The following is a 23,830-nucleotide window of genomic DNA, read 5'->3' as shown; positions in this document are numbered from 1 at the left end:
AATCAGATACATATTGGAGAAACCCTCGATGAAATTTTGTTTCAGTGATTATTACAACCACCTTGATGTTTTTGCTGATATTAAGAGTTTAGATTAATACAAATGTTTGTGATGCCATGACACGTCAGAATGGCTTTGAAAGCTGTACGTATGCGCTTGCGTGTGCAAAGGGGAGCCTGACAACTGACAGAAACTGTCAAAAAATCAATCGAATCAATTGATAGATTATATATGTACGTTCTATTAAATAGTTCAATGATCGTGGTCAAACTAAATTGTATGCATTTACGAGCCCAAGATGTCCAAACATGGCAGATCACGTGCAGTTGCCTTAGGTTTTATGATCTGACTAACATAGAAGACTCCACAGATGTAGTGTAACACTTTTAATTTGCACATTTGAACATTTAAAAACCAAAAATATTCCCTGAAAATGGATCCTAAAAGGAACATGGAGCCAGTGGAGTGAAAAAAGTTCAGGGTTAATATGTTCGTAACAATTCTTCCCTGTGAGCAAGCGAGCAGCAGCATTTCGGACCAGTTGTAGTCTGTGAATAGAAAACTGGTAAGGCCAAAAATTTAGAAAATTGTAGTAATCGAAAAGTGAAGAAATGAACATATTCAAAACCCTTGGAAACCGAATTCACTGACAAGTCTTTGCTGTGAAATAGCACGTATTCGCTAGAGACATTTAGTATGTTGGAAAAATTCAACAACAAACTGGAGAAGAGGAGTGGACTTGCTTGGATCTGTAAGTGTCGCTATGGAATTCTTATAAAATAATGACAATGTATCAAGAAAGAATGCAGCAACTTAAATATCTATCAGAGTAAACTTTTAAAAGTAAAGGTTTCAATCGAGTAACAATTAGTTAACTCATTCATATTAGTTTCCTTTGTTTACTCCACAGCTACCTATTGATCAAGGGGGCGGAGAAGGTAAGGCAATGTACATTGACACAGAAGGAACTTTCAGACCGGAGAGACTCCTGGCTGTAGCAGAAAGGTAAGTCGATTGATACTCATTGTATATATTAACACCTAAGAGTTTTGCGTTTTACCTTCATCTCAGCGTCTCTCTCATCCATGTATATATATTGTTCTTTGCTGATCCAGGGTAAATTACCGTAGTATTTTTTGGACCATAGGGCGCACCGGAATATAAGGCACACTGCTGATGAGCAGGTCTATTTTTATACAAAAAGCGCATAGATGGGGTCATTTTATGATTTTTTTTTTCTACATTTAAGACACTTCCTTCTTCAGTATGTGTTATTTTGTGGGCGGTCTTATTTACGTCTTCTCCCTGTCATCTTTGTTGTATCGGTAGTTGTTCCACAGCGAGTTTACTGACATACAAGTTAGAACTGTTACATTAGAAATGGTAACAGTGAAGGATGAATGCCCCACAACAAGAGGATGGAGAAAACAAGGAGCTTATTGACTACGGTGTCGGTGCGGGCTACAATGGTGGACTCACGCAAATATTCGGGACTTATGCAGATCCCATATACACAACAGCAGGAACCAATATGTAAGAAAAGTTGGTTTTGCATAATGGGTAAAAAAACGGCAGATGTCTCCTAATAGGTGCCATTTTGGGGTCCTTATACACACACCACAATAATACCAGTATGTTGAAGCACAGCACATCTGACTACAGTAGCCGTAATGTGCAGACAATCCATCAAGTGGTGTTTCTTTGCAGCTTACTAAAGTAGTACTAAAACATTTTGAAATATTTTTGAGGGCTGAGTGTAATGTTCTATATTCTCAATGAAACATCAATGTTTTGGGCTTGCTTGGTAACTTGTACTTTCTAAAGTCATTTATTGAACAGGCATCAGCCTGCAGTCCACGAGAGTCTCTTATGTGTGACTGCCATCTTTTGGTCACACTTATCATAACTTCATGTCCATCCATCCATTTTCTACCGCTTGTTGCGTCGAGGTCGGTAAGAACCACCAGATTGAATCCATACATTAGGCGCGCCAGATTTTGTAGAAAATTTAACCAGGGCACATAAACAGAAAATGTTGTCACAAGAAGAATAAGGGGCACGTCTTTTTTTTTTTTTTTTTCCTCCAGTTTTAGATTTTTTTTAATTCACACATTGTCTATCATTATATGTAGTGATTATTTACCCAAACATGCAGTTCAGGTCAGAAATGTATGTAGATGCATTCATCATGTAAATCAATGTCATATCAAATTTGGGCCCTTAATAATTTATTTTACCTGTATTTTTTCTAGGGTGAGATGATTATACAATCTACAATGTTTTTAAAAACAATAATTTGGTGCACTATTTGGAAATTGTGGTAATTCATTTACACAATAAACATACAGGCTGGACAGTTGATCATTTTCCTTTACAGAAATTGTAGAATTAATTTAAATAGGTTGTTTTTTTGGCACAGGCCCAGGAAATCATTGTCCTGTTTGAACACTCAATAGTGTCAACATATCAATCATCCAGCTTTGGGATTGGCCTTTAAGACTAAAATATATATTGTGATATGTATTGCAGCCTCTTACGATCACAATATATCCTTGGTTATATAAATTACAATAGAAAGCAGGTAACAGCTTGCCTACGTTATGCAATTATATATTTCGTAATTTTTTTGTATGCTCAGTGAAGTTGTTGTATTTTTTCTCTCCAGACTCCTAATAATTTACTTGCTGATTTCATGTTCATAACTGGTTATTTTTGGCTATAACAAAAGTGTACTTATTCTGTGCACTTTTTCAGTTGTTTCCCTACTTTACATTCAAGATAGCTTAGTGGTTAGCATTGCGTTTTTTTCTCCTGCTCTCTCTTGCTTGACACATGCTTAGCTATTGCTCATCCTCCATTCATCTGCCACCATGGAGTTGTGAATTAGTAATTAAGAAGCGGCTCCACACTGCTTAGACATACATACATAGTCCTGCTGGCTCGCCACCTCGGGGAATATATGTATGCATATATCTGACCCTGTGTACATTGTATATTCAATGAATTATGACACAGAATTTTGTGTAAATATATATAAAAAAATATAAATCTAACCTATTATTGTTATTATTCCATTCATCCATTTTCTACCGCTTGTCCCTTTCGGGGATTATATGCAATCATTCCACTTTGAAAAATAATTTTTTCAAACAAATAATTGAGGATACAAAATAAAGAACATTCATGTTCATGAGTTCATGAACATGAATGACATTAACTACCGGTACTGTTGTCCCAATACCAATATGTTGGTCAGAGTACCAATATGTATTTTGATCCTTTTTAAAATAAAGGGGAACACAAAAATGTCATTATTATTTTAACACAGTATCTTAGGATAACACTAAATTGAATACATAAACAAGTCTGGATTAAAATACAATAGAACGAATTGTCATTGTAATAAATGATAACCGTACAATTTACGGTTGCCACTTTTGGTCTGTGCTTCACGCCAAAGAGAATTACTGTCCTAAATATGAAAAACGATAAGGCTAAATCTACAATACACAGATAAGATATGTAGCAAATAAAACACACTATTAAAGATACAAAAAAATGTTGAAAGGAGTTTTATCAATTTCAGTCTATTCACATGCATTAGTCTGTTTTAACTATGCTAATAATTTGAAACAGGCCATCCAGCTCAGTGTGGTTTCTATGCATTATAACAACCTGCTGCAGTTAATGTGATGACCAAAACAATGGTTCAAATGAACAATTAAAAGCCCCAAATGAATGAAATGCCTACAATGAGTTAATGTAAACTTTTGACTGCAAATGAATGTTTTATAATCACTCCACATAGGATAAAGAACTATTCAAATACATTTGTCAAAGGCTTCTATTAATTATAGAAAAGCAAATGTAATAAATACTGTTGTAAATATAGCATTACCCTGAAAATATGAACAGTCTTTTTCAAACCACCTTTTGTAATATATATTTTAAGATATATCTTTTTTTAAATCATGGTTTGAATATTAGTTTAGTAATAAATGATTTTATGTTATCTTGAAATAATCATAATGACTAAGAGAGAGAGGCGCTGTGTTAACACTTGTGGTTCAATATTTTGGTCTGGACCAAAAAAGGATAATTGATGCACATATGTATATCACTAATTTTTTTCATATAACCAAAGGGTTGCAGTAAAAACATGCATCAAGTAAGGATTTGGCAGTTTTCATGATTTCTTACACAGCCAAACACAAATGGTTTTTTTTCCAAACACATACCTGCTGAAGTGAATATATGTTTTTGTGTTTTTTTGTTTTTGCGCCATTTTTTTAATGTTTACCTTATTTCTTGTTAAAAGGTATGGCTTGGTGGGCAGTGATGTTCTGGACAACGTGGCCTATGCTCGAGCATTCAACACAGATCATCAGACACAACTACTGTATCAAGCTTCTGCCATGATGGCCGAGTCCAGGTCAGTTGGAACATGATGGGATTCACGACATCACACAGTATTTGGCCTATCATTCAATAGTCATTTAACATTTCTCTTTGGTTTGGCCTTGGCAAAAAGCAAAAATATAAGCACATTTCTTTCATTCTTTCCCTAAATTATCTCACAGGTGTAAAATACTAATAGTATGTCTATCCATTATTTCCAAACACTACAAACTTACAGTTTGTGTTGACTAAATTTCCAAGGGTTCAGTAGTATTTGAACAAATGACAATCAATCACACATGTAGTCTTAATGGTTTTTTTGGGGTCAAAAATGGTTTGCTTTCGTCCGTTTGAGGTCTATAGCCCATGCACATCACTAAATTGACCAAGGAGAGCTTTGTAGAACGGTGTCCCCCAGTGAGCATACCTCCTTGAAGACGGCCACCACCTTTGGTGTACAGTTTACACTGGTGTGTAAGGCAAGCACAGCCAGTCGCAAAGGACTGGGAATACAAAAGTGCTTGATGCAGTGTTTTTTGATCACATGCCTGTTGTGTTGGGTATGGTATTTTTTTGTTTTGTTTCAGACATGCTTAACAGTTAGATACATCGTGGAATGTAATTTATTTTGAATAATTAAATGTACTGCCTATCACGAGTCATGACCTGTGTGCTCTATCAGTCCCTTAAACACATCCACAAAAATTATTTAAAAATAAAATAGAGAAAGATATCGTTTAAACTACATGACAGGAAGTTGACTGCCGTCAACAGTAGCGAGCAGCCAGTCATCAAAGCTGTCACGTACTTCTAAATGGCTAAGGCAAAAAGGGCAAAACGGCAACCCAGATTAAGGCTGCAACTATTGCTTCCTTGTAGAGTCTTTTTGCGCTTGTGCAGCGTCTTTTTTTGCTCGCTATGTGTCTTTCTTTTTCTCTACTCAAACAATGTTCCAACCTTTTGGCGCTTTGGGGCGGGCATTGAACTCCCCTCCTTTCGGAGTGGTCACTTTAAACGCCTACGGTTCCCTGTCAGTGCCAATCAGAGACAACTGTTACTGTCAAAATGTGTCCCTTCTGAAGAAAAGTAGCCTTTACAGGTGCTTAAAATAAGAACAGTAAAATAACACACGAAATTGATCACATTATTAGAGTTTTGATTGATTGATTGAGACTTTTATTAGTAGGTTGCACAGTGAAGTACATATTCCGTACAATTGACCACTAACACCCGAATAAGTTTTTCAACTTGTTTAAGTCGGGGTCCATCGTTTAACCCTTGCGACTCAAGCACTATGACATCATTGCATCGATAAATTAGCTACCTTTTATCATATAAAGCATGCCAATGTAATGTAACCTTGCAATTACCTTAGGGGCAAACATCCCAAAAACATTTTTTATATTTTTAATGACATCAAATTATTAAAACTTATTGTTAAAGATCGCCATTTTTGACATGTTCACATCACGTAATAAATGGTTGTGGTCTGTCTGTGTTGGCCTTGCGATGAGGTGGCGACTTGTCCAGGGTATACCCCGCCTCCCCCCTGAATGCAGCTGAGATAGGCTCCAGCACCCCCGCGACCCCGAAAGGGACAAACGGTAGAAAATGGATGGATGGATGGTTGGATAGATGGATGGTATATCAAGTTGTAGTGTAAAACATGTATATTAGATGACAAAATACACTATTAGGTTATTTTGTCTAATGACTCATCTTCTTCTTTAGAAGAGAGACACAATAGATTTACTTGGATTGGCTTTTACCAGGAAACAGTAGGCGTTTAAAGTGACCAATCAAATATGAGGGGAGTTGCTGTGCTGTGTTTTCAATGCCTGCCCGTATGTGCCTAAAGGAGACAAATTGTGAGCGGAAAGAGCGAGCGTGCAAAATAACATCGCACACGCAAAGGGTTTTTTATGCGCAATAATTTTGGCACAGTACTGATGCTCTGCTGTTGGCATAAGGTTGGCAATGAAAGTTAAAAAGAGCGCCTGACTGGATGCTACAATATCTTTGTCTATGGCAGGGGTGAGCAAACTTTTTTGCTCAGGGTCCACATTGGCTTTTGAAATTTGACAGACGGGCTGGGCGAGCACAGGATGCATTTCAAAGCATATCATATCTGTTGGGAGTAAGAGTAGGCTTTTCAAACATGGGCTATTTTAATCAGAATACATCTACTTTCAACAATATCATATCATCAAAGAAACATTAAATGGTCAACTTTTGCATTCTCTTTTAGCTGGAGCAGTGTTGTTGATCACCCATTTTTGCCAGTGCTTTGAATTCTAGTACCAGTTTTGTTGTGGCAATTCTCAAAATTGATTTGCTCAATTCTGTTTTAATAATTTGCGGGCCGGATGTAGCCCGCGGGCCGTAATTTACCCATCCCTGGTCTATGAGCATAACAGTAGAGGTAGTCAACTACATTTTTGCCTGTAAGTCTTTCAAATTGTTTTGCAGGACTCAGTGTTTTTGGCATGCCTGCAAATGTTTAGCCAAGTTGGAAGTATTGCCTCATTTGGCGAGGTATGTTTTGAATCACCGCTTTAAAGCTTCACCTTTCTAGTTTGCTATTGAAGCCAAAATACCTCCATATGCCTCTTCAACGAGTAAAGTTGCCGCTTCTGCCATCCTACATCATCTATCTTTTTTCTTTCACTGCCAATCTATCCATGCTGTTTTACTCTGTTTAGTCACTCACAAAGCACTGGCTCATATTACCAATAACGTCACCGCGGCGCGGACAGCATTCACATAGAACAGGTATCGGTATAACTGATCACATCAAAGCCTAGATGACTAACAATTTCCTGAATTTTAACACTAATAAGACCGGTTAAGATATTTGTTGGCCCCACAGATGTTGTGGCCACTTTAAATCTTGGCATCCTATCAAGTTATTAGGTCTACAGTCACCAATCTGGGGTTCAAAATGGACTCTTTTGTCAAACTCCAAAAGCCAGATCAGTCATTAAATCAAGATTTTATAATCTGAGGCAGCTAGCAATAGTGAAACCTATTCCCTTCACAAGGCACTTTTGTACAATAAATAATACATGCTTTTGTTGCCACTAAGATTGATTTCTATAACACACTTCATGTAGGGTACATACAGTATTAAAAACACTGACTCACTTCCCTAGGCTGGCCAGTTACGTTGTGGGTGAAAATTTTAGGGTCTCAGAAAGGGCTAAATAAATCCTACTGCACACACAAGTATGGGATCCAGCAACTGATCTGGGCACTGCAAGCTCGACCCCGCAACATGGGAACACGTAGGTCGAGGTCGAGGTCATGATCCGACACCCCCCCGCCCACTGCTATACCACCCTGACGGATGACTGACCACTCCCCCGATATAATCCACACGGTTTGAGAGGGCCAATACCAGGGCCGGACAATTTACCGGTAGGCAAAAATAATAATCACGATTATTTTGATTATTGTAATCACAAATAATAACTTGATTATTCATTAATTTGAAACATGAGTATTTGTTGTACCACCAAAACTAAACTCTAAACATAGTTTAAGAAACTGACATAAATTGGTAACAAATGAACCACAAGTAAAATAATAATAATGGTAGTAACAATATATTTAAATAAAAGTAATATGAAAACAATAAAATTCAGTTTTTCTGTTTTAATTGTTTTTAATTCCGTTTTTTACCTGTACAGTTAGTTTACCACTATAGAGTGTGCTTTTGTGTCAAATAAAATTAAATAAAATGTTTGTTAATTAAATGCATCTTTGGATAGTTTTGACCAGTATTTTAGGTCAAAGCATAATAATTGTGTAAATGTATCAGTAGATGCTTTAAGTACATTATGCTTGTTGTTTTGTTAGTGCAGTCAGACCGGATGTAAGGAGACAATTTGAGGCTGTAAAAAGACAGCCTCTCAAGTTGCGACTGCCGTTTTGTTTGTACATTGATCTTACATCGATGATGTCGTTCACAACAACAAAAGCAGATGAGATGTGTTGTGGGTTTATGGATTATTCTTGCTAGGTTTAGTTTTGTAGTTTAGTTGCTGTGGGGTGGTCTCAACATTGTTCAGTTGAGTGTGTTGGGCACATTATTTTCCCAAACAAATGTTAATTTTCCTCACAAATTCCCTTACATTTATGTAAATTTACTTGATATTCTGCGGTTAATAGCGGATTTCGTTTTATTGGCCAATTTTATGACTCCGTCCTCGGTTATTAATTCTCAAACATTGAAATGAACTGTTCTCGTACATTTTCAAACCGCAAAAATCATGTACAAAGAACTTAGGAATTAATTAAATATACCGTATTTTCCGCACTATAAAGCGCACCGGGTTATAAGGCGCACCTTCAATGAATGGCATATTTCAAAACGTTGTTCATATATAAGGCGCACAGGGTTATAAGGCGCATAGAATAGACGCTACAGTAAAGGCTGGGCTTACGTTATGCATCCGTCAGATGGAGCTGCGCTAAGAGGAATGTCAACAAAACAGTCAGATAGGTCAGTCAAACTTTATTAATAGATTACAAACCAGCGTTCTGACAACTCTGTTCACTCCCAAAATGAATAAACAGCTGTTTTATAAGTCAGTGAAGTGGTGTTTTGTTTATCTTTTAACAACAGCAAGGTATAGCAGTAGTGCAACATTTATATCAAATAGTGGAGGGGAACTTTTCCCTGATTCAATAAACACGTAAAGAAACAGTGATACTAATCAAACGTTAGTGCAATCACAATATAGTAACACTCGAAATAGTGCAGAGCAATAACAATATATCAATAACTCAACGTTGCTCAAACGTTAATGTCACACAACACAACAGACAAAATAAACATGTAAAGCTCACTTTATGAAGTTATTCCTCATCCACGAATCCCTCAAATTCTTCTTCTTCAGTGTCCGAATTAAACAGTTGGGCGGATCCGGCATCCAACATGCCACTTCGTCTCGTCAAAGTCGTCATTAATCGAGTCAGTGTCGCTGCTGCTCTATTCCCGTGTTCTACTGCTGGACTGATCGTCTAAAGTTTAAACTCTGCGTCGTAAGTGTGTCTCTTAATAGGAGCCATTTTGGGGTCTTTACATAAACAAACAAATGGAAATCAAAACGGCACGCCTCACGCAGACATATATCCCAGCATGCACCGCACGGTTTTTCTTCTTCTACGGGGGAAAATGAAGTTGGCGGCTGCTTACCGTAGAAGAAGAAGAAGCGCTTCTTCTTCTACGGGGGAAAAAGAAGTTGGCGGCTGCTTACTGTAGTTGCGAGACCTAAACTTTATGAAAATGAAGTTTAGGTTTGTTGTGGCTCAATATTGGTTCATATATAAGGCGCACCGGATTATAAGGCGCACTGTCAGCTTTTGACAAAATTGGAGGTTTTTAGGTGCGCCTTATAGTGCGGAGAATACGGTATTATAAATAATTTATTTACTGTATTTTCCGGACTATAAGGCACACTTTTTTTTTTTCGAAAAACTCGACTGTGCGCCTTATAACCTGGTGTGCCTAATGTAAGGAATAAGTTTGGTTAAGCTTACCCACCTCGAAGCTATTTTATTTGGTACGTGGTGTAATGATAAGTGTGACCAGTAGATGGCAGTCAAACATAAGAGATAAGTGCAAGCTACACTATGATGGGTTTCAAGTAAACAAAACTAACATTTTAAATGGTCCATAGAAAATATAGAACATTACACAGGGCGCTCAAAAATCTATCAAAATGTTTTAGTACGACTTTGGTAAGCTATGAAGCCGCACCGCTTGAAGGATTGTCGGCGCATTAAACATACGAGTATTATTATGGGGTGTGTATAAAGTAAGGCATATTATCTGGCGTTTTGTTTCACAATATTATTCAAAAGCAACTTTTCTTACCTTCTGGTACCTGCTGATTTGTATTTGAAATCTGCTTAAATCCTTAAAAATTGCGCGCGTCCGCGCCGACTCCGTAATAGATAAGCTTCTTCTTTTTCTCTATCTTCTTATGTGACATTCATCTTCTGCTGTTGCCATTTCTAATATAAAGTGGTGTAAAATTAACTTCTTACCTGTATCTGTCTGTAAACTCGCCATGAAAGTGCTACAACATACCGGCGTAGTGAGTTGACATTATTCACCCAGGAACTTTAGATATTAGAGTTCCGGTTGGACGTTTTTTCACGGGACACACGGGAAGAGATGCTGCTCCGTTATAGATTTTAGTAAAGTCTGAATGTCATTAAAACAGTTAGGTCCATCTTTTAACACTTCTTCCACTCCCGTCCTTGCACCCTACACCGCTACAACAAAGATGACGGGGAGAAGACGCTGCCGAAGATGAGCCACGTAAATAAGACCGCCCACAAAACGGCGCATCCGAAAGCAACTGTCAGAAAGCGGCTTGAAGATGATCTGTAAAACATAATCTATGCAACATTTTGACCAAAGAGCCACCATTACATGTTATGTAGACCACAAGGAAGTGTTTTCAATTTAGAAAAAAAGAAGAAGAATATGACTTCTTTAATACGCCCTATAATCCGGTGCGCCCAATATATGAAAAAAGATTACAAAAAAAATAGACCATTCATCAGCAGTGCGCCTTATAATCCGGTGCGCCCTATGGTCCGGAAATTACAGTACGTGTACAACTTTAAAAGCTTTTAGCGGGTCTATGTGTGGGATTAAATCATGGAATGGATTGAATAGAGAATTTAAACAGCATACTAATATGAGCCAATTTAAGAAACAGTACAAGCTTATGGTGAAGTGTCTAGATACACCTGTACTTGTTGGGACATAGGTAGAAACAAATAGGCTCCGCTTTATCCTAATATTTTGAACTACAGTATGTGTTATTTCTTATCTCTCGATATGCTCGGTCCCATCTACCCTGTCTTCTCTTCACCCAACTGGTGAAGACAGACGGCCACCCAATTAAGCCTAGATTCTGCCCAACATTTTTTTCCCTCAGGGGAGTTTTTTTCCCCTTTGCCGCTGTTGACAAGTGGCCAAGTGCTTGCTCATGTGGGGTTCAGTTGGTTTGTTCCTTCTTTCTTTCCTTCTCTCTTTCTATCTTTGAAATGCTGTTTAAGGCACATGGTTGGGAACAGACAAGCTCTGCTTCTTCCCACTCCTTTTGGATGATTTGGATTTGAGCAAAAATATGTGCATGTGAAGTTTTTTTAACATGTTCCAAATAAAATCGATTGATGCATGTCTTTTAACCTGCACAAAGCAACATGAGCACATTTCTCCATATTTACCCTTTCTTCACCATCTCCTCATTCATTTTAGGGTTCTTTTTTCATCAAATATTTCAAAGGCATTTATCACATCGTGAGGCACTGACTGGATGTTATTTTATTTTAATGGAGATAGGCTCCAGCACCCCCCGTGACCCCGAAAGGGACAAGCGGTAGGAAATGGATGGATGGATGGATTTTACTGTCTAGCTGTCATTTATGGGTTTTCCTATTTATATCTATTTTCATATATATATATATATATATATATTTTTTTTTTTTAATGTATATATTTATATTTTTTATGAGTTTTTTAGTCATATAATTCACTTTATGCCGCAAGTCCCTATATCTTGATCTTATGTGGTTGCTTTAAAACAACATACATACATCAAATTAGATTAGATTTAAAGGGGCCCCAACATGCTAAATCAACTTTTCTTACCTATTGGTACCTGCTGTTGTGTATTTGGGATCCACATAAGTCCCGGGGGGGGGGGGGATCCAACTGTGAAGGTTTTGCAGAGATATTCATAAAGCAATATTTATTTCCTTCATACTTCCGCTAAATGAGCCGTTTGGAATTTTCCCCATTAGTGACATTTTTCCCAGTTATGACTTTAGCGGATTATCCATATGTGGTCAAGTTTTACCCAGAGAGCTATGCGCGTGTCCGCCATTGTAGTCCGACACTGTAATCAATAATGTCCTTCTTTTTTTCTATCCTCTTTACGAGGCTCGCTCGTAAATGCACACACATTTTCTGCTGTTGACATTTGTAATACAAAGTAGTGTATAGTTAGAACTTAATCTGTCAGTAGACACTCCATGGAAGTGCTCAAAACTACAACACAAATAGCAGGGAGAAGACACAGCAAAGTGGAGCCATGTAAATAAGCGCGGCCATAAAATGGCACATCCTGAAGAGACGGTCAGAAAGCAGCTTAAAAGCTATCTGTAAAACATAATCTATACAAATTTTTTACCAAAAAAACAATGTTACATGAGATGTAGACCACAAAGAAGTGTTTTCAAATGTAGAAAAAAGTAATATTTAAATGAAATGATTTTCTTTCCACTGGCCTAATACAAGGGTCCTAAGCCGTCAGCCTATTTATTCGGCCTTGTGTGTTTGTGTTCACAGATATGCTTTGTTGATAGTCGATAGTGCGACAGCTCTGTACAGAACGGACTACTCTGGCCGAGGTGAGCTGTCAGCCAGACAGGGACATTTAGGACGTTTCCTTCGCATGTTGCTTAGGCTAGCGGATGAGGTATGTGGGTTCGTGCTCATAGCATTTCTACAATTAAGAGATATTGGAAACGTGTTAAATCAGACAGCTACAGTAGATGCACATGTACTGTATTGACTGACTACAGTATACTGTCAAAATATGTCCCACAACAGTTTGGCGTTGCAGTGGTCATAACCAACCAAGTGGTTGCCCAAGTAGATGGGGCGGCCATGTTCTCTGCGGATCCGAAGAAGCCAATTGGCGGCAACATTCTGGCTCATGCATCCACTACACGGTAAGAGTGCATTCTAACAGTACACCAATAAACTAAGTGAGCGCTGTTTTTAAACTTAATGTGAACATCAATAGTACAGTAATCCCTCGCTTATTGCGTCGAATTGGTTCTTGGCCTGACTGTGGAAAATTTAATTACACAAAGTAGGATCATTATTCAATTAATCAAATAATTTCATAGTGTGAGCATAAACAAAATATTTACTACCTTCTAAATAGGTTTAACATTAGAATAGAACAAAGTGATACCTCAACTTGAAAGTGCCCTAACTTTAGAGTGTTTCAAGATAAGAGCTGTCTCTTAACTTATTGTTATACTTCAAGTTACAGGCATCTCCGCCATTAGTTGGCACAGCGAATCTAACGGTGAACCATGTAAAATCCGAGCATTAACTTATAACTAAGGATGGACGTAAGTTTGTTTTTCTAGAATGGGAAGGAAGAAAGTGAATGTGATGGAGAGTGTTGAGAATAAGAAGTGGATGATATTCATTGAATTAAAGAAAGAAATCATCAAAAAACATGACAGAGCAACAGCAGACTTAACCAGGCAGAACAAGTATAGCACTGCTAGTCTGTACCATACTGAAGCAGAATGACTCTAACACCAGCCAAGGATGTTAATCTAACATGGCAGATCCATTAAAATATGGAGAAGCCACTGATAGTGAGTTTGACGGGAAAAAAATAGTTGCAAGGGGATACCGAACGGGTCCACTCTACAAGGTAAATGCTACATGCACATTATTATAGTAATAAAACTTCGGTAGTTGCCAGTAGTAAATTCTATTATATTGTTTTCATACAATGCAAATTTTTACTTTTTCTTTTTGAAAAGTGTTACATGTTAAAATTGTGCTGTTTTGGAGGGGTTGCACACACACATTAAATGTGTTTTAATTCATTTCAATAGTTTTGAAAGCTGACACTTTCCCTGATCTGAGTGACACCGATTGGCTTTGTGATATAGTGTTTTCTGTGGACATACTGGCACACATGAATGAGCTGATTGTGAAGCTACAAGGCAAAGACCAGTTTGTACATGAAATGTACACAAATGTCAGAGATTTTAAAACCAAGCTGACTTTATTTTCAAAACAAATGTCAAATGAGTCATTCACGCACATGATTTATTTTCATGTAAATGTTTTTATTCAACAAAGGCTGTAACATTCCATTCATTTTTTTGAGGTGGTCTGTCATATTAATTTTGTAACTTTTTGTCAGTCATATTGTGAGTGTTTGTATTGTGTTTTTAGATTTTATGCTTTTCTACTGCGTTTTAGGAATTTCTTCCACTAATGTTGAACAACTTACACATGTTTAAAGTGTTCCTTAAAAAAGGGAACCAGGCACACACACAGAAAAATCTGTGATATTTTTTACAGCCAAATATTGTGTCAAAAAACACACAGACAAACTCAGTGTCATGTTAAAAATCAGACAGGGAAATATTTTCACACATCCATCAGTCAGTCACTCCTCTGTTACACGGAAATATCCTGCAGTTATCATGCCATGTATACAGTGTGTGTGTGTGTGTGTGTGTGTGTGTGTGTGTGTGTGTGTGTGTGTGTGTGTGTGTGTGTGTGTGTGTGTGTGTGTGTGTGTGTGTGTGTGTGTGTGTGTGTGTGTGTGTGTGTGTGTGTGTGTGTGTGTACACACGTAACACAGACCGGCCCCCAGATATATTTTTGCCGACCAATGTGGCCCCTCTTTTTAAGGTAATTCTAAATCTGGGCTTGGATGTGCAGAAACCATGGGCATGTTTTGTTCTACAAAAACTTGATAGTCGCAGCAAATATAACCGCCGCCAGTAGCTGCGTTGTTTATTGCGTGTCCTGCCACGTTTTTCCTGCTGTGGTCCCATATTGCTCATGTCAAAGGCTCACCAATGTCACGTGAATCTGTGTTATTGCTGTAGAAGATGAAGTGCATCAACAGTGTCGTCTCCACTTACTCTAGCATTGCCCCGGCACTAGCAGTGTTGTCCCATTGAGTCCTGCCGCTTTGGGCCCACTGTTGTCTTTTATATGCTCATCTCATATACTCATCAATGTGCAAATGTGTCAATAGTGAATCAAAAATGAAGTCCATAAATAGTTATACTTTACTCTTCACTTTGTATGAGAGTAAACAATGGTTTCATTGGCATGACACTGGAAGTTACTGTGGACCCAGAAACGAAAGTCCCGCTTGATGAATATCTTTTATCGATCGCCACAACATAATAGAAAAAAAGACAAGTACTGTACTGTAACACATATTAGACATACATTTGACTTAATTTAGGCCCCAAAATATTTAGAATATACAGTATTATGCGATATTGTGAATCTGCAATCTTTAAAGTGTGATGTGGTGAGGGACAACTGCAAATCTGCAACAGCAGACTTTAGAATGTATTACCAACTGACTTTGATTATTTTAGGCGTCTGTCAGGTCGACATTTGCTTGATTTGCCATCATAATACCAAGAGTCAAAGCAATAACAAATCTTTTCATGTAATTTTTTTTTTTATCAGTCATACATGCCACAGTTTAAAGAATTGTGCCTATAATTCACGATATTTTAAAAAAAAAACAAAAAAAACCCTTCTGTCTTTTTTTTTTTTAAATGCATTCAAACTCGTAAATGTAAATAAAAGTCTGTTTACAATGGAGCTATTGGGAGCAATGATGTTATTGCGTCTATTGCATTTAATTTAACCATAAAACCCAATAAATAACCATCCAAAAAGCGCCAATAATACTCCATTTACCGGTACATGTCGTGACCTGAATATTAACCAAGTACCGGTATTAGTGATATTGTTTTCATAAGTGCTAACGTTAAGGACCTACATTTAGCCGCGCATTGATCAGAGAGAGGCAACTTCCCTATGCTACTTACTATATTGACATCAACTGCTGAGCTGCTTTCTCGCCTCGGAGCTCGTGAAGTTAGTTTGAGATGTAAAATAATGCTTCTCACCTTGATAGTAGAAGGATGAGGATATATAAACTGAGAAGTTGGTAAACGTACGGCAGTGACGTTGGTGAGCTGAGGCGCATGTAAAGCATTTCAGCACGCACACACAAAGCACATACAAGCAGAAACATTTCAAACTACTGGTTAATAAAGAGGGTACGTGAAGCGCAATATGGTGGTATATTTGCTTCAAAACTCACGATAAAGGTAATGCTTTAAACACAGATTTGCAACGCTGCAAACGGTTCTTTAAACCATGTCTCGCCAAATGTGGCAATTAGTATTGCCAACTTTGCTTCAAATTAAAGTAAACATTTAAATAACAAACATTCAGAGCTGTACAAGGTGTTGAAAGAGTGACATGTAATGTAGTTAACTAGCTTCCCTGTTGTGCACATATAGATATACGTAGAAGCGCACACAGCCGCTTGGCTTTTTGCCAACTATTGGCGCAGTCAAAACGGCCTACGCAAACTAATGCCAGTGAAATGACGAAATTTTGCTACGATTCCAAAAAAAAATTTTTTATTTTTGGCAATGTGTGTTTTACCTACTAAATGTCTTTTGTAGTTTTAGCCATAGTATTGTTTTTAATATTTACTAATAATTGTATTTTTTTTAAAGCACAGATCCAAATTGGCAACCATAAATCATGAAGCATTTAATACAATGTCAATAATGCTTTCTATTTTATTCTAACCTAATCATAGAGGCTATATGTAATATGGAAGATTGTAAATTGTTCTTTTAGTGCAAAAAAAAAAAGCTCATTGTGTTTAATGCATTTTAATTCCAATCTTAATGCTTTAATTATTGCCTTCATTCCAAGCACGGTACTGCTCTGCTCAGCCAGACAGCAGGAGTGACGAGACAAGTTCTCGCAGGGAAATTGCTGAAAAACTAATAATTGAACAATTAGTTTTTCATATATCCTGTATGTTTTTCTCCAAAACATCTATTGAAATACATTCAGGTTCAAGTCAAATTGTATAACAATTGTGTCACACAAACTATATGCAGTGGGTCAGTCTGGAGGAAATATTTCAAGGCCACATTTTTGTCCCAAATCGCCCTTGCTGGTTTTCTATCTTTTAATAAGACAACAGAAGAAATTACACTTATTTATAACATAAAATAGAAGTATACAGCTTGTTCCCATACCCTAAATTAGTCAGATTTTTTCGAATCGTTTACTGTCTTCTATTTTTACATTTACATGTATAACAATGTATATTGTTAAGATTTTATCGATACGATGCCCTTATCGATATCTGTATTAATTAGTACTCTTATCGGTAATATATGTATTTGGTGTAAATAAAGATGTGGAAAAAATGCTTTTTTTATTACCGTTTTTGATTAGCACAAGAGGCTGCAGACCTCCACAACATGATGTAACATCTCACAGCAGGGAAGTCTTTAATCAACACCTGCTTTTTAAGTGTTAAACAGTTAGTCTATTTTTGCTAATGCGGTTGTTATGTCATCATCTTGTAAAGATAAACTGTTTTTATTCATTACAATTACACTCAGTTGGAAATATAATTCATGCATTCATCTACACAGACCTTTTAAATGATACATCATATCAATTATATCATATAAATCATTACAATCAATTAGCATGTTATGTGGGTGTGCATTTTCTAACAATAGAAATAGTTTTTGTGTTTATGTTACACACAGACGTGTTTGAGTGACGGACCAGAGGTTGACCGCTACCGACCTTCGTATGTGTCTGTTTTGTTTGAAGGATAAAAGTAAAAAGACTCAGTGATGAAGTGTATGCTCAATCTTCCAGTTATAGTCAAGAGACAGAACTAACTGAAACACATTTAAGCACGGTGTCTATTATTGCAACGTCTCAAACACGCCGCAATGGAGTGATGTCAAATGGCAACTCCGGACCTGTCAGCGGATTTTATCTTGCGTCAAAGTAACTTTTTGGATTGTTGTATTACTTAAATTTTTCACTCATTTGAGTGGATTATTATTAGTTTGTGGATTAATGGGTTGCTATGAGGACGGTTGATGAAACGCAGTAGTCGTGGTTTTGAGTTAATAGGTGTTCAATTAGAACTGTATAACTCTTATTAGTGTGCATTACTTTAAGGGTGAATTGTGGTGTTACAATCCTTTGTGTGGTGTTTGATTTCTATTTGTAATTATTATAAGCACATCTTTAATCTGTATGCAGCGGCAGCTGAACCAAATGTGAAGGCATGTCATAACAAAATAAAATAAAATACCGATAGCGATACCGTTAGTTCAGAATCTTCACGATCCTTGAAGGACCAACCCAATTAGTAGAAAATACCAGCACAAAATACAAAAATATATCCCACTCCTGTCAAAAAATAGAAAAGACTTAGAGGACCTTCGTTCATATGTTTAATTTTGTAGAAAAAAAGTAAATAACACAACACGAAACTATAGTCCTTTCAAATGGTAACTTTTTGGCTTTAAGAAACACTGAAAGAAATCAAGAAAATAAATGGCAGTAATCCGTAACAGTTTAATTTTTAGAAATGTATGGAATTACTCAATTTTGAGGGAAAACATTATGGAATCACCCTGTTAATGTTCATTTCCAAAGTTAGCACCTGCATCAGACTCAATGTGTTCATTAGTCTGCAGTTAAAAAGGAGTGTTCACACCTTGGAGGGCTGTTTCACCAGGTAAATTAACATGAATCGTGGCTCCGACACGAGAGATGTCAATTGAAACAGGATTATTAAAATTCATCACTAAATGTTGCAAAATATGTTCATTGTTCACAGTCAGCTGTGTCTAAAACCGGGCTAAGAACAAAAAACATGGCACTGTTGCAAAAGGCAAGCATACTGATAGACCAAGCAAAACATCAAAGTTAAAGCAATATATCTTGAAAAAAGAAAATGCACAGCAAAACAAATGAAGAACAAATAGGCAGAAACTGGAGTCACCGTCGGTGACCGACTGTAAAAAAACAAGTAAATGTGATTTACATACAGAAATGCTAATCGAAAGCCATCATTGACACGTAAAGGTTACAATGGGCTAAGGAAAAGCAATTATTGGACTGTGGGTGACTGAATGAAAGTCATATTCAGTAATGAATTGCGAATCTGCGTTGGGCAAGGTGATGATGCTGGATGATTTTGTGTGGTGCTGTTGCAATGACATTTTTGAAGACGACTGTGAAGTCATTGATGGTATAGGGATGCATGTCAGGTAATGGCACTGGGAGATGGCTTTCATTACATCTTCAGTAAATGCACACATTGAAATTTTGGACACTTTTCTTATTCCATCAATTGAAATTATGTTTGGGGATAATATCAGTTTTTAGAGATGAAAATGCATCTTGCCATGGAGCAAAAACTATGAAAATCTGCCTTGAAGATTGATACATACGGTCAGTGTCATGGCCTGCAAAAAGTCGAGATCTCAGTCCAATTGAAAATCTGTGATGGATCACAAATTGAAGAAAATTTGGCTTCCTCCCACCTCCAAAGACATGCACCGGGGGATAGGTTGATTGGCAACACTAAATTGGCCCTAGTGTGAATATGAGTGAATGTTGTCTGTCTATCTGTGTTGGCCCTGTGATGAGGTGGCGACTTGTCCAGGGTGTACCCCGCCTACCACTCGAATGCAGCTGAGATAGGCTCCAGCCCTGCCCGCAACCCCGAAAGGGACAAGCGGTAGAAAATGGATGGATGGATGGGTCCATGACAAGACTCCAACCTGCAAAGCTGATCTGACAACAGCAGTAAGGGAAAGTTGTAGCAAGATTGATGAGTACTCAGAACAATTTAGTTGATTTACTGTGATACAAATGAGTGAATTGTTTTTAATTGCTGGTTTACTTGTCAATGATGCAGTCTAAATTGTTGTATGTGAGCAAATTATTCCTACATCACTAAATAAAGTATGAAAAACTGTTTGTCTGGATGTTTTGAATGAATAAGATCTAGGCAGATATACTTAATGTGATCTACCGCTATTTATTAGGGCCCGCATGGCCCATTGTAAAAGGAATCCCAACGGGAGTCGTTTTGCAATGGGACATAAGGACCTATTGAATTTGTAATTATTGCTGTCTTTTGACTAACAAAACATATCTGTATAATTGTTTTACTCTGTAGTAATTCCTTTGTGTATACAAAAAAGTGTTAGTGGTAAAAAAAAATACAGCTGTTAATAACCACCTCTCCACCGGGCCCCTCCACAGTCTTTGATGCGCTTGTGTCATCCATCCATACATTTTCTACCGCTTGTCCCGTTCGGGGTCGCAGGGCGTGCTGGAGCCTATCTCAGCTGCATTCGGGCGGTAGGCAGGGTACGCCCTGGACAAGTCGCCACCTCATCACAGGGCCAACACAGATAGACAGACAACACACTCACATTCACACACTAGGGTCAATTTAGTGTTGCCAATCAACCTATCCCCAGGTGCATGTCTTTGGAGGTAATGTCACATTTAATTGTCCTCTTTGAGAACATTTTGACACGTTTTAAACAGGAATCTTTTTTTTTAAGTACTTTTTTAAAATGTTGCCTTATTTATTTACATATTTTAAATGTTTTCCTTGTTGGCATAAACAAAACAAAGTCAAGCACAATCAGATCAAGGTGTTTCCATTTGTTGGCAGTGTAGTTATTGATTTAAAAATGTTTTGCAAAGGCTGGCATGACACTTTTATCACAACGGCAAAAATGGTAATCAGCCCAAAAATGACTTGAATTTGAATATGTTCTTTCATTCAATCTAAAGTGCATTTGTGGGACTAAGCACAAAAGACTGTCTAGTTGAGTTATTTTGAAATGAGGAATACACTCAATATAACATACTGAATGTGTAACACCATCCATCTTTGTCATCAATAAGCATTATTTTAGAAATGGTTTAAGATTTGTGTTCCACTTGGTCTGTAAATGGGTCTTATTGGTAATTACTCCAAGGAGCCATTACGATTGAATATGTATTTCTTGCAGGCTGTATCTTCGAAAAGGTAGAGGAGAAACAAGGATCTGCAAAATCTACGACTCACCTTGTTTGCCAGAGGCAGAAGCCATGTTTGCCATTAATGCCGATGGAGTGGGAGATGCTAAAGACTGAGGAAAACCGTCTAAACACCTTCCCACCAATATCAATGACTGCTGTGACCTGTACAGTACTACAAAACTGTTACTTGTGAAAGTTCAGTTCAGATTGAGTAACAATGAAGGTTCAGGTAAGACAAGGCAATGAACACAAGAGACATTTCCTGATTCATTTCTTAATATATATTTTTTGATCAGTCTCAATTTTTAATTTAAAAAAAGTATCTGCTTTCTAGTAACAAGTTTATATTTGTAATAGAGCAAGTTGTCAAAACAGGTGAACTTAAGTTGCAGTATATGGGGGAAAAAAAAAGAATTTAAGTGTTTGTGTTGACATTTTCTGTTTTTGTATGTATAGTTTCATTAACAGCTGCTGTATGTTAACGGTGCTACCAGCCGTGTTATTGTGTATTGTTACTAGCTTTCGTGCGAGTTTAACAGGTAATCTTGCTTCACTGTATGTAAAAACAAACTATTATAGCATCAAGCTAATAAAAGACTTCACAGTGCAGACAAAAGATTAAAGGATTTTAAAGTGTATTTCACATTTGTTGCATGGTTTTGTGTTTGTTTTTTTTGGCCTGCTGCACAATCGAAAAATACAATCAAACAAAAAACCTGGAAAACTTGAAAAAAGTGAAACAGTGCTATGTAATGACCAGATTTATGAAATTAAAAGTTAAGACTAATAGCTGGGTGTGGAACAGTACACCATAGTCAGGATTCGCTACATACAATTATTTTAATATCAAAGGTTAATTTTGGGTACAGTAAAGGGTCAGAATGGAAAACAAAACTTGGTACCGTTTGTGTAAACAGCTTTAATGATTTTAAAATATAAGCCCAATGGAAGTTAATAATTAAAATAATGTATATGAATAGTACATAACATTTATATATACAGTACAGGCCAAAGGTTTGGACACACCTTCTCCTCATTCAATGTGTTGTCTTTATTTTCATGACTGTTTCCATTATAGATTGTCACTGGATGCATCAAAACTATGAATGAACACATGTGGAGTTATGTAACTTAACACAAATGTGAAATAACTGAAAACATGTTTTATGTTCTAGTTTCTTCAAAATAGACACCATTTGCTCTGATTACTGCTTTGCACACTCTTGGCATTCTCTCGATGAGCTTCAAGCACACCTGGGAAGTGAAAACCATTTCAGGTGACTACCTCTTGAAGCTGAAAAATGTGTACTGGCCATAGGGGTCCATCGAAGCGTATATATATAATAATTATTGCCAGTCACTATTAACTTGTGATCAGCTGGGAAAATAAATATATATATACTTATGTCATCCATTTACTTATTATGAACTGTTACAGGCGTATTCTATAAATCATGCTAATATTAAAAATGTAACATAATATGTGGGGATATAAAAGGCATCCGGTGCTATCAGACCAGGCGGAAGCGGAAATTGACGTCACACACCACCTGGCGCACCTGTCAGACACAGCGTTTTTGCTACGGAGCCACTTCATGGAAGAATCCTAATTTTTGCCCTTTTTTGTGGACTTTCCATTGGCCTGTGGAGAACCGGGACAACAGAGACCCTTTCCAGGAGGACTTTGAGTTGGATGCGCAGACGCGGTACCGTGAGTACGCAGCTGCGGCTTCCAAACATATGTTTCTAATAAGAGGGACTAAGTCTAAGTCCTTTTTTAAATTTTTTAAATCTTGCCAATTTCTTCTTTCATATTTTGTTTAAATTGGAGCGAATGTTGAATTAAGAACTGTTTGTCTATGTTTTTACTGATTTTGGCATGATCCCAAACAATTTTAGTTAAAGTTGGCCTGTTGTCCGGCTGGAAATCGGGAGAAATTCGTGAGAATGGTTGTCCCAGGAGATTTTCGGGAGAGGCACTGAAATTCGGGAGTCTCCCAGAAAATTCGGGAGGGTTGGCAAGTATGACCAAACCTACAGGAAGGATATTTACGTTACTAATCCCCTATAAACTTGTTGTAGAAACTCTACTGAATCAGTGGGGAGGAATGAGGCGTTAAGAACACGTTTTTTTTCAGGAAATGTTTCTAATAAGAGGGACTAAGTCTAAGTCCTTTTTTTTAATTGTTTAAATCTTGCCAATTTCTTCTTTCATATTTTGTTTAAATTGGAGCGAATGTTGAATTAAGAACTGTTTGTCTGTGTTTTTACTGATTTTGGCATGATCCCAAACAATTTTAGTTAAAGTTGGCCTTTAGTTGATGAATAAGAGTAAGTCATCATTTTAAATGTTTTAATATTGTGTCAAATTATTATATCTATACATTTTTATGTCAATTCATCAGATTCTTTCAAGGTGATTTTTGCAGCTATTTTTGGGTCAATGGTTGAACTAATGGTATTCTTAAAAATATATTAAAGCTCTATTACACCAGTTTCTGCAGCCACTTATCAGTAAAATTCAAGAACTGTTTTAGGTTTTCCAATTGGTTGCTTGTTTGATTCTTATTGGAGATGATTTTGAGAAATGTGAAAAACATTGGCCTGTATGCCACTTTACCATTCAGCGAAATAAAAAAGTGGCATGGAATTTTAATTTTTCCTGTTTTTGAGTGCAGTATTCTTCCTTTTTTGTCTTGAGGATTTTGACTT

At 37.1% G+C, this 23,830-nt stretch overlaps 1 protein-coding gene across 1 annotated transcript in view; it reads left to right on the top strand.

Moving 5' to 3' along the window:
* rad51 (RAD51 recombinase) overlaps nt 1–21,761 on the top strand; it is a 45,650-nt gene extending 23,889 nt beyond the window's left edge. The window contains exons 6-10 of the mRNA XM_061929244.1: nt 911–1,005; nt 4,319–4,432; nt 12,773–12,902; nt 13,037–13,158; nt 21,109–21,761. Coding sequence (XP_061785228.1) covers nt 911–1,005; nt 4,319–4,432; nt 12,773–12,902; nt 13,037–13,158; nt 21,109–21,232 — 585 coding nt within the window. The 3' untranslated portion in view covers nt 21,233–21,761. The remainder of the gene's footprint in view (nt 1–910; nt 1,006–4,318; nt 4,433–12,772; nt 12,903–13,036; nt 13,159–21,108) is intronic.
* The last annotated feature ends 2,069 nt before the right edge of the window (nt 21,762–23,830 follow it).

The sequence above is a fragment of the Nerophis lumbriciformis genome, linkage group LG34 (assembly GCF_033978685.3).
Source record: "Nerophis lumbriciformis linkage group LG34, RoL_Nlum_v2.1, whole genome shotgun sequence".
NCBI lineage: Eukaryota > Metazoa > Chordata > Actinopteri > Syngnathiformes > Syngnathidae > Nerophis > Nerophis lumbriciformis.
The sequence above is the reverse complement of the archived record's forward strand: the minus strand, read 5'-3'. Positions and strand labels throughout refer to the sequence as shown.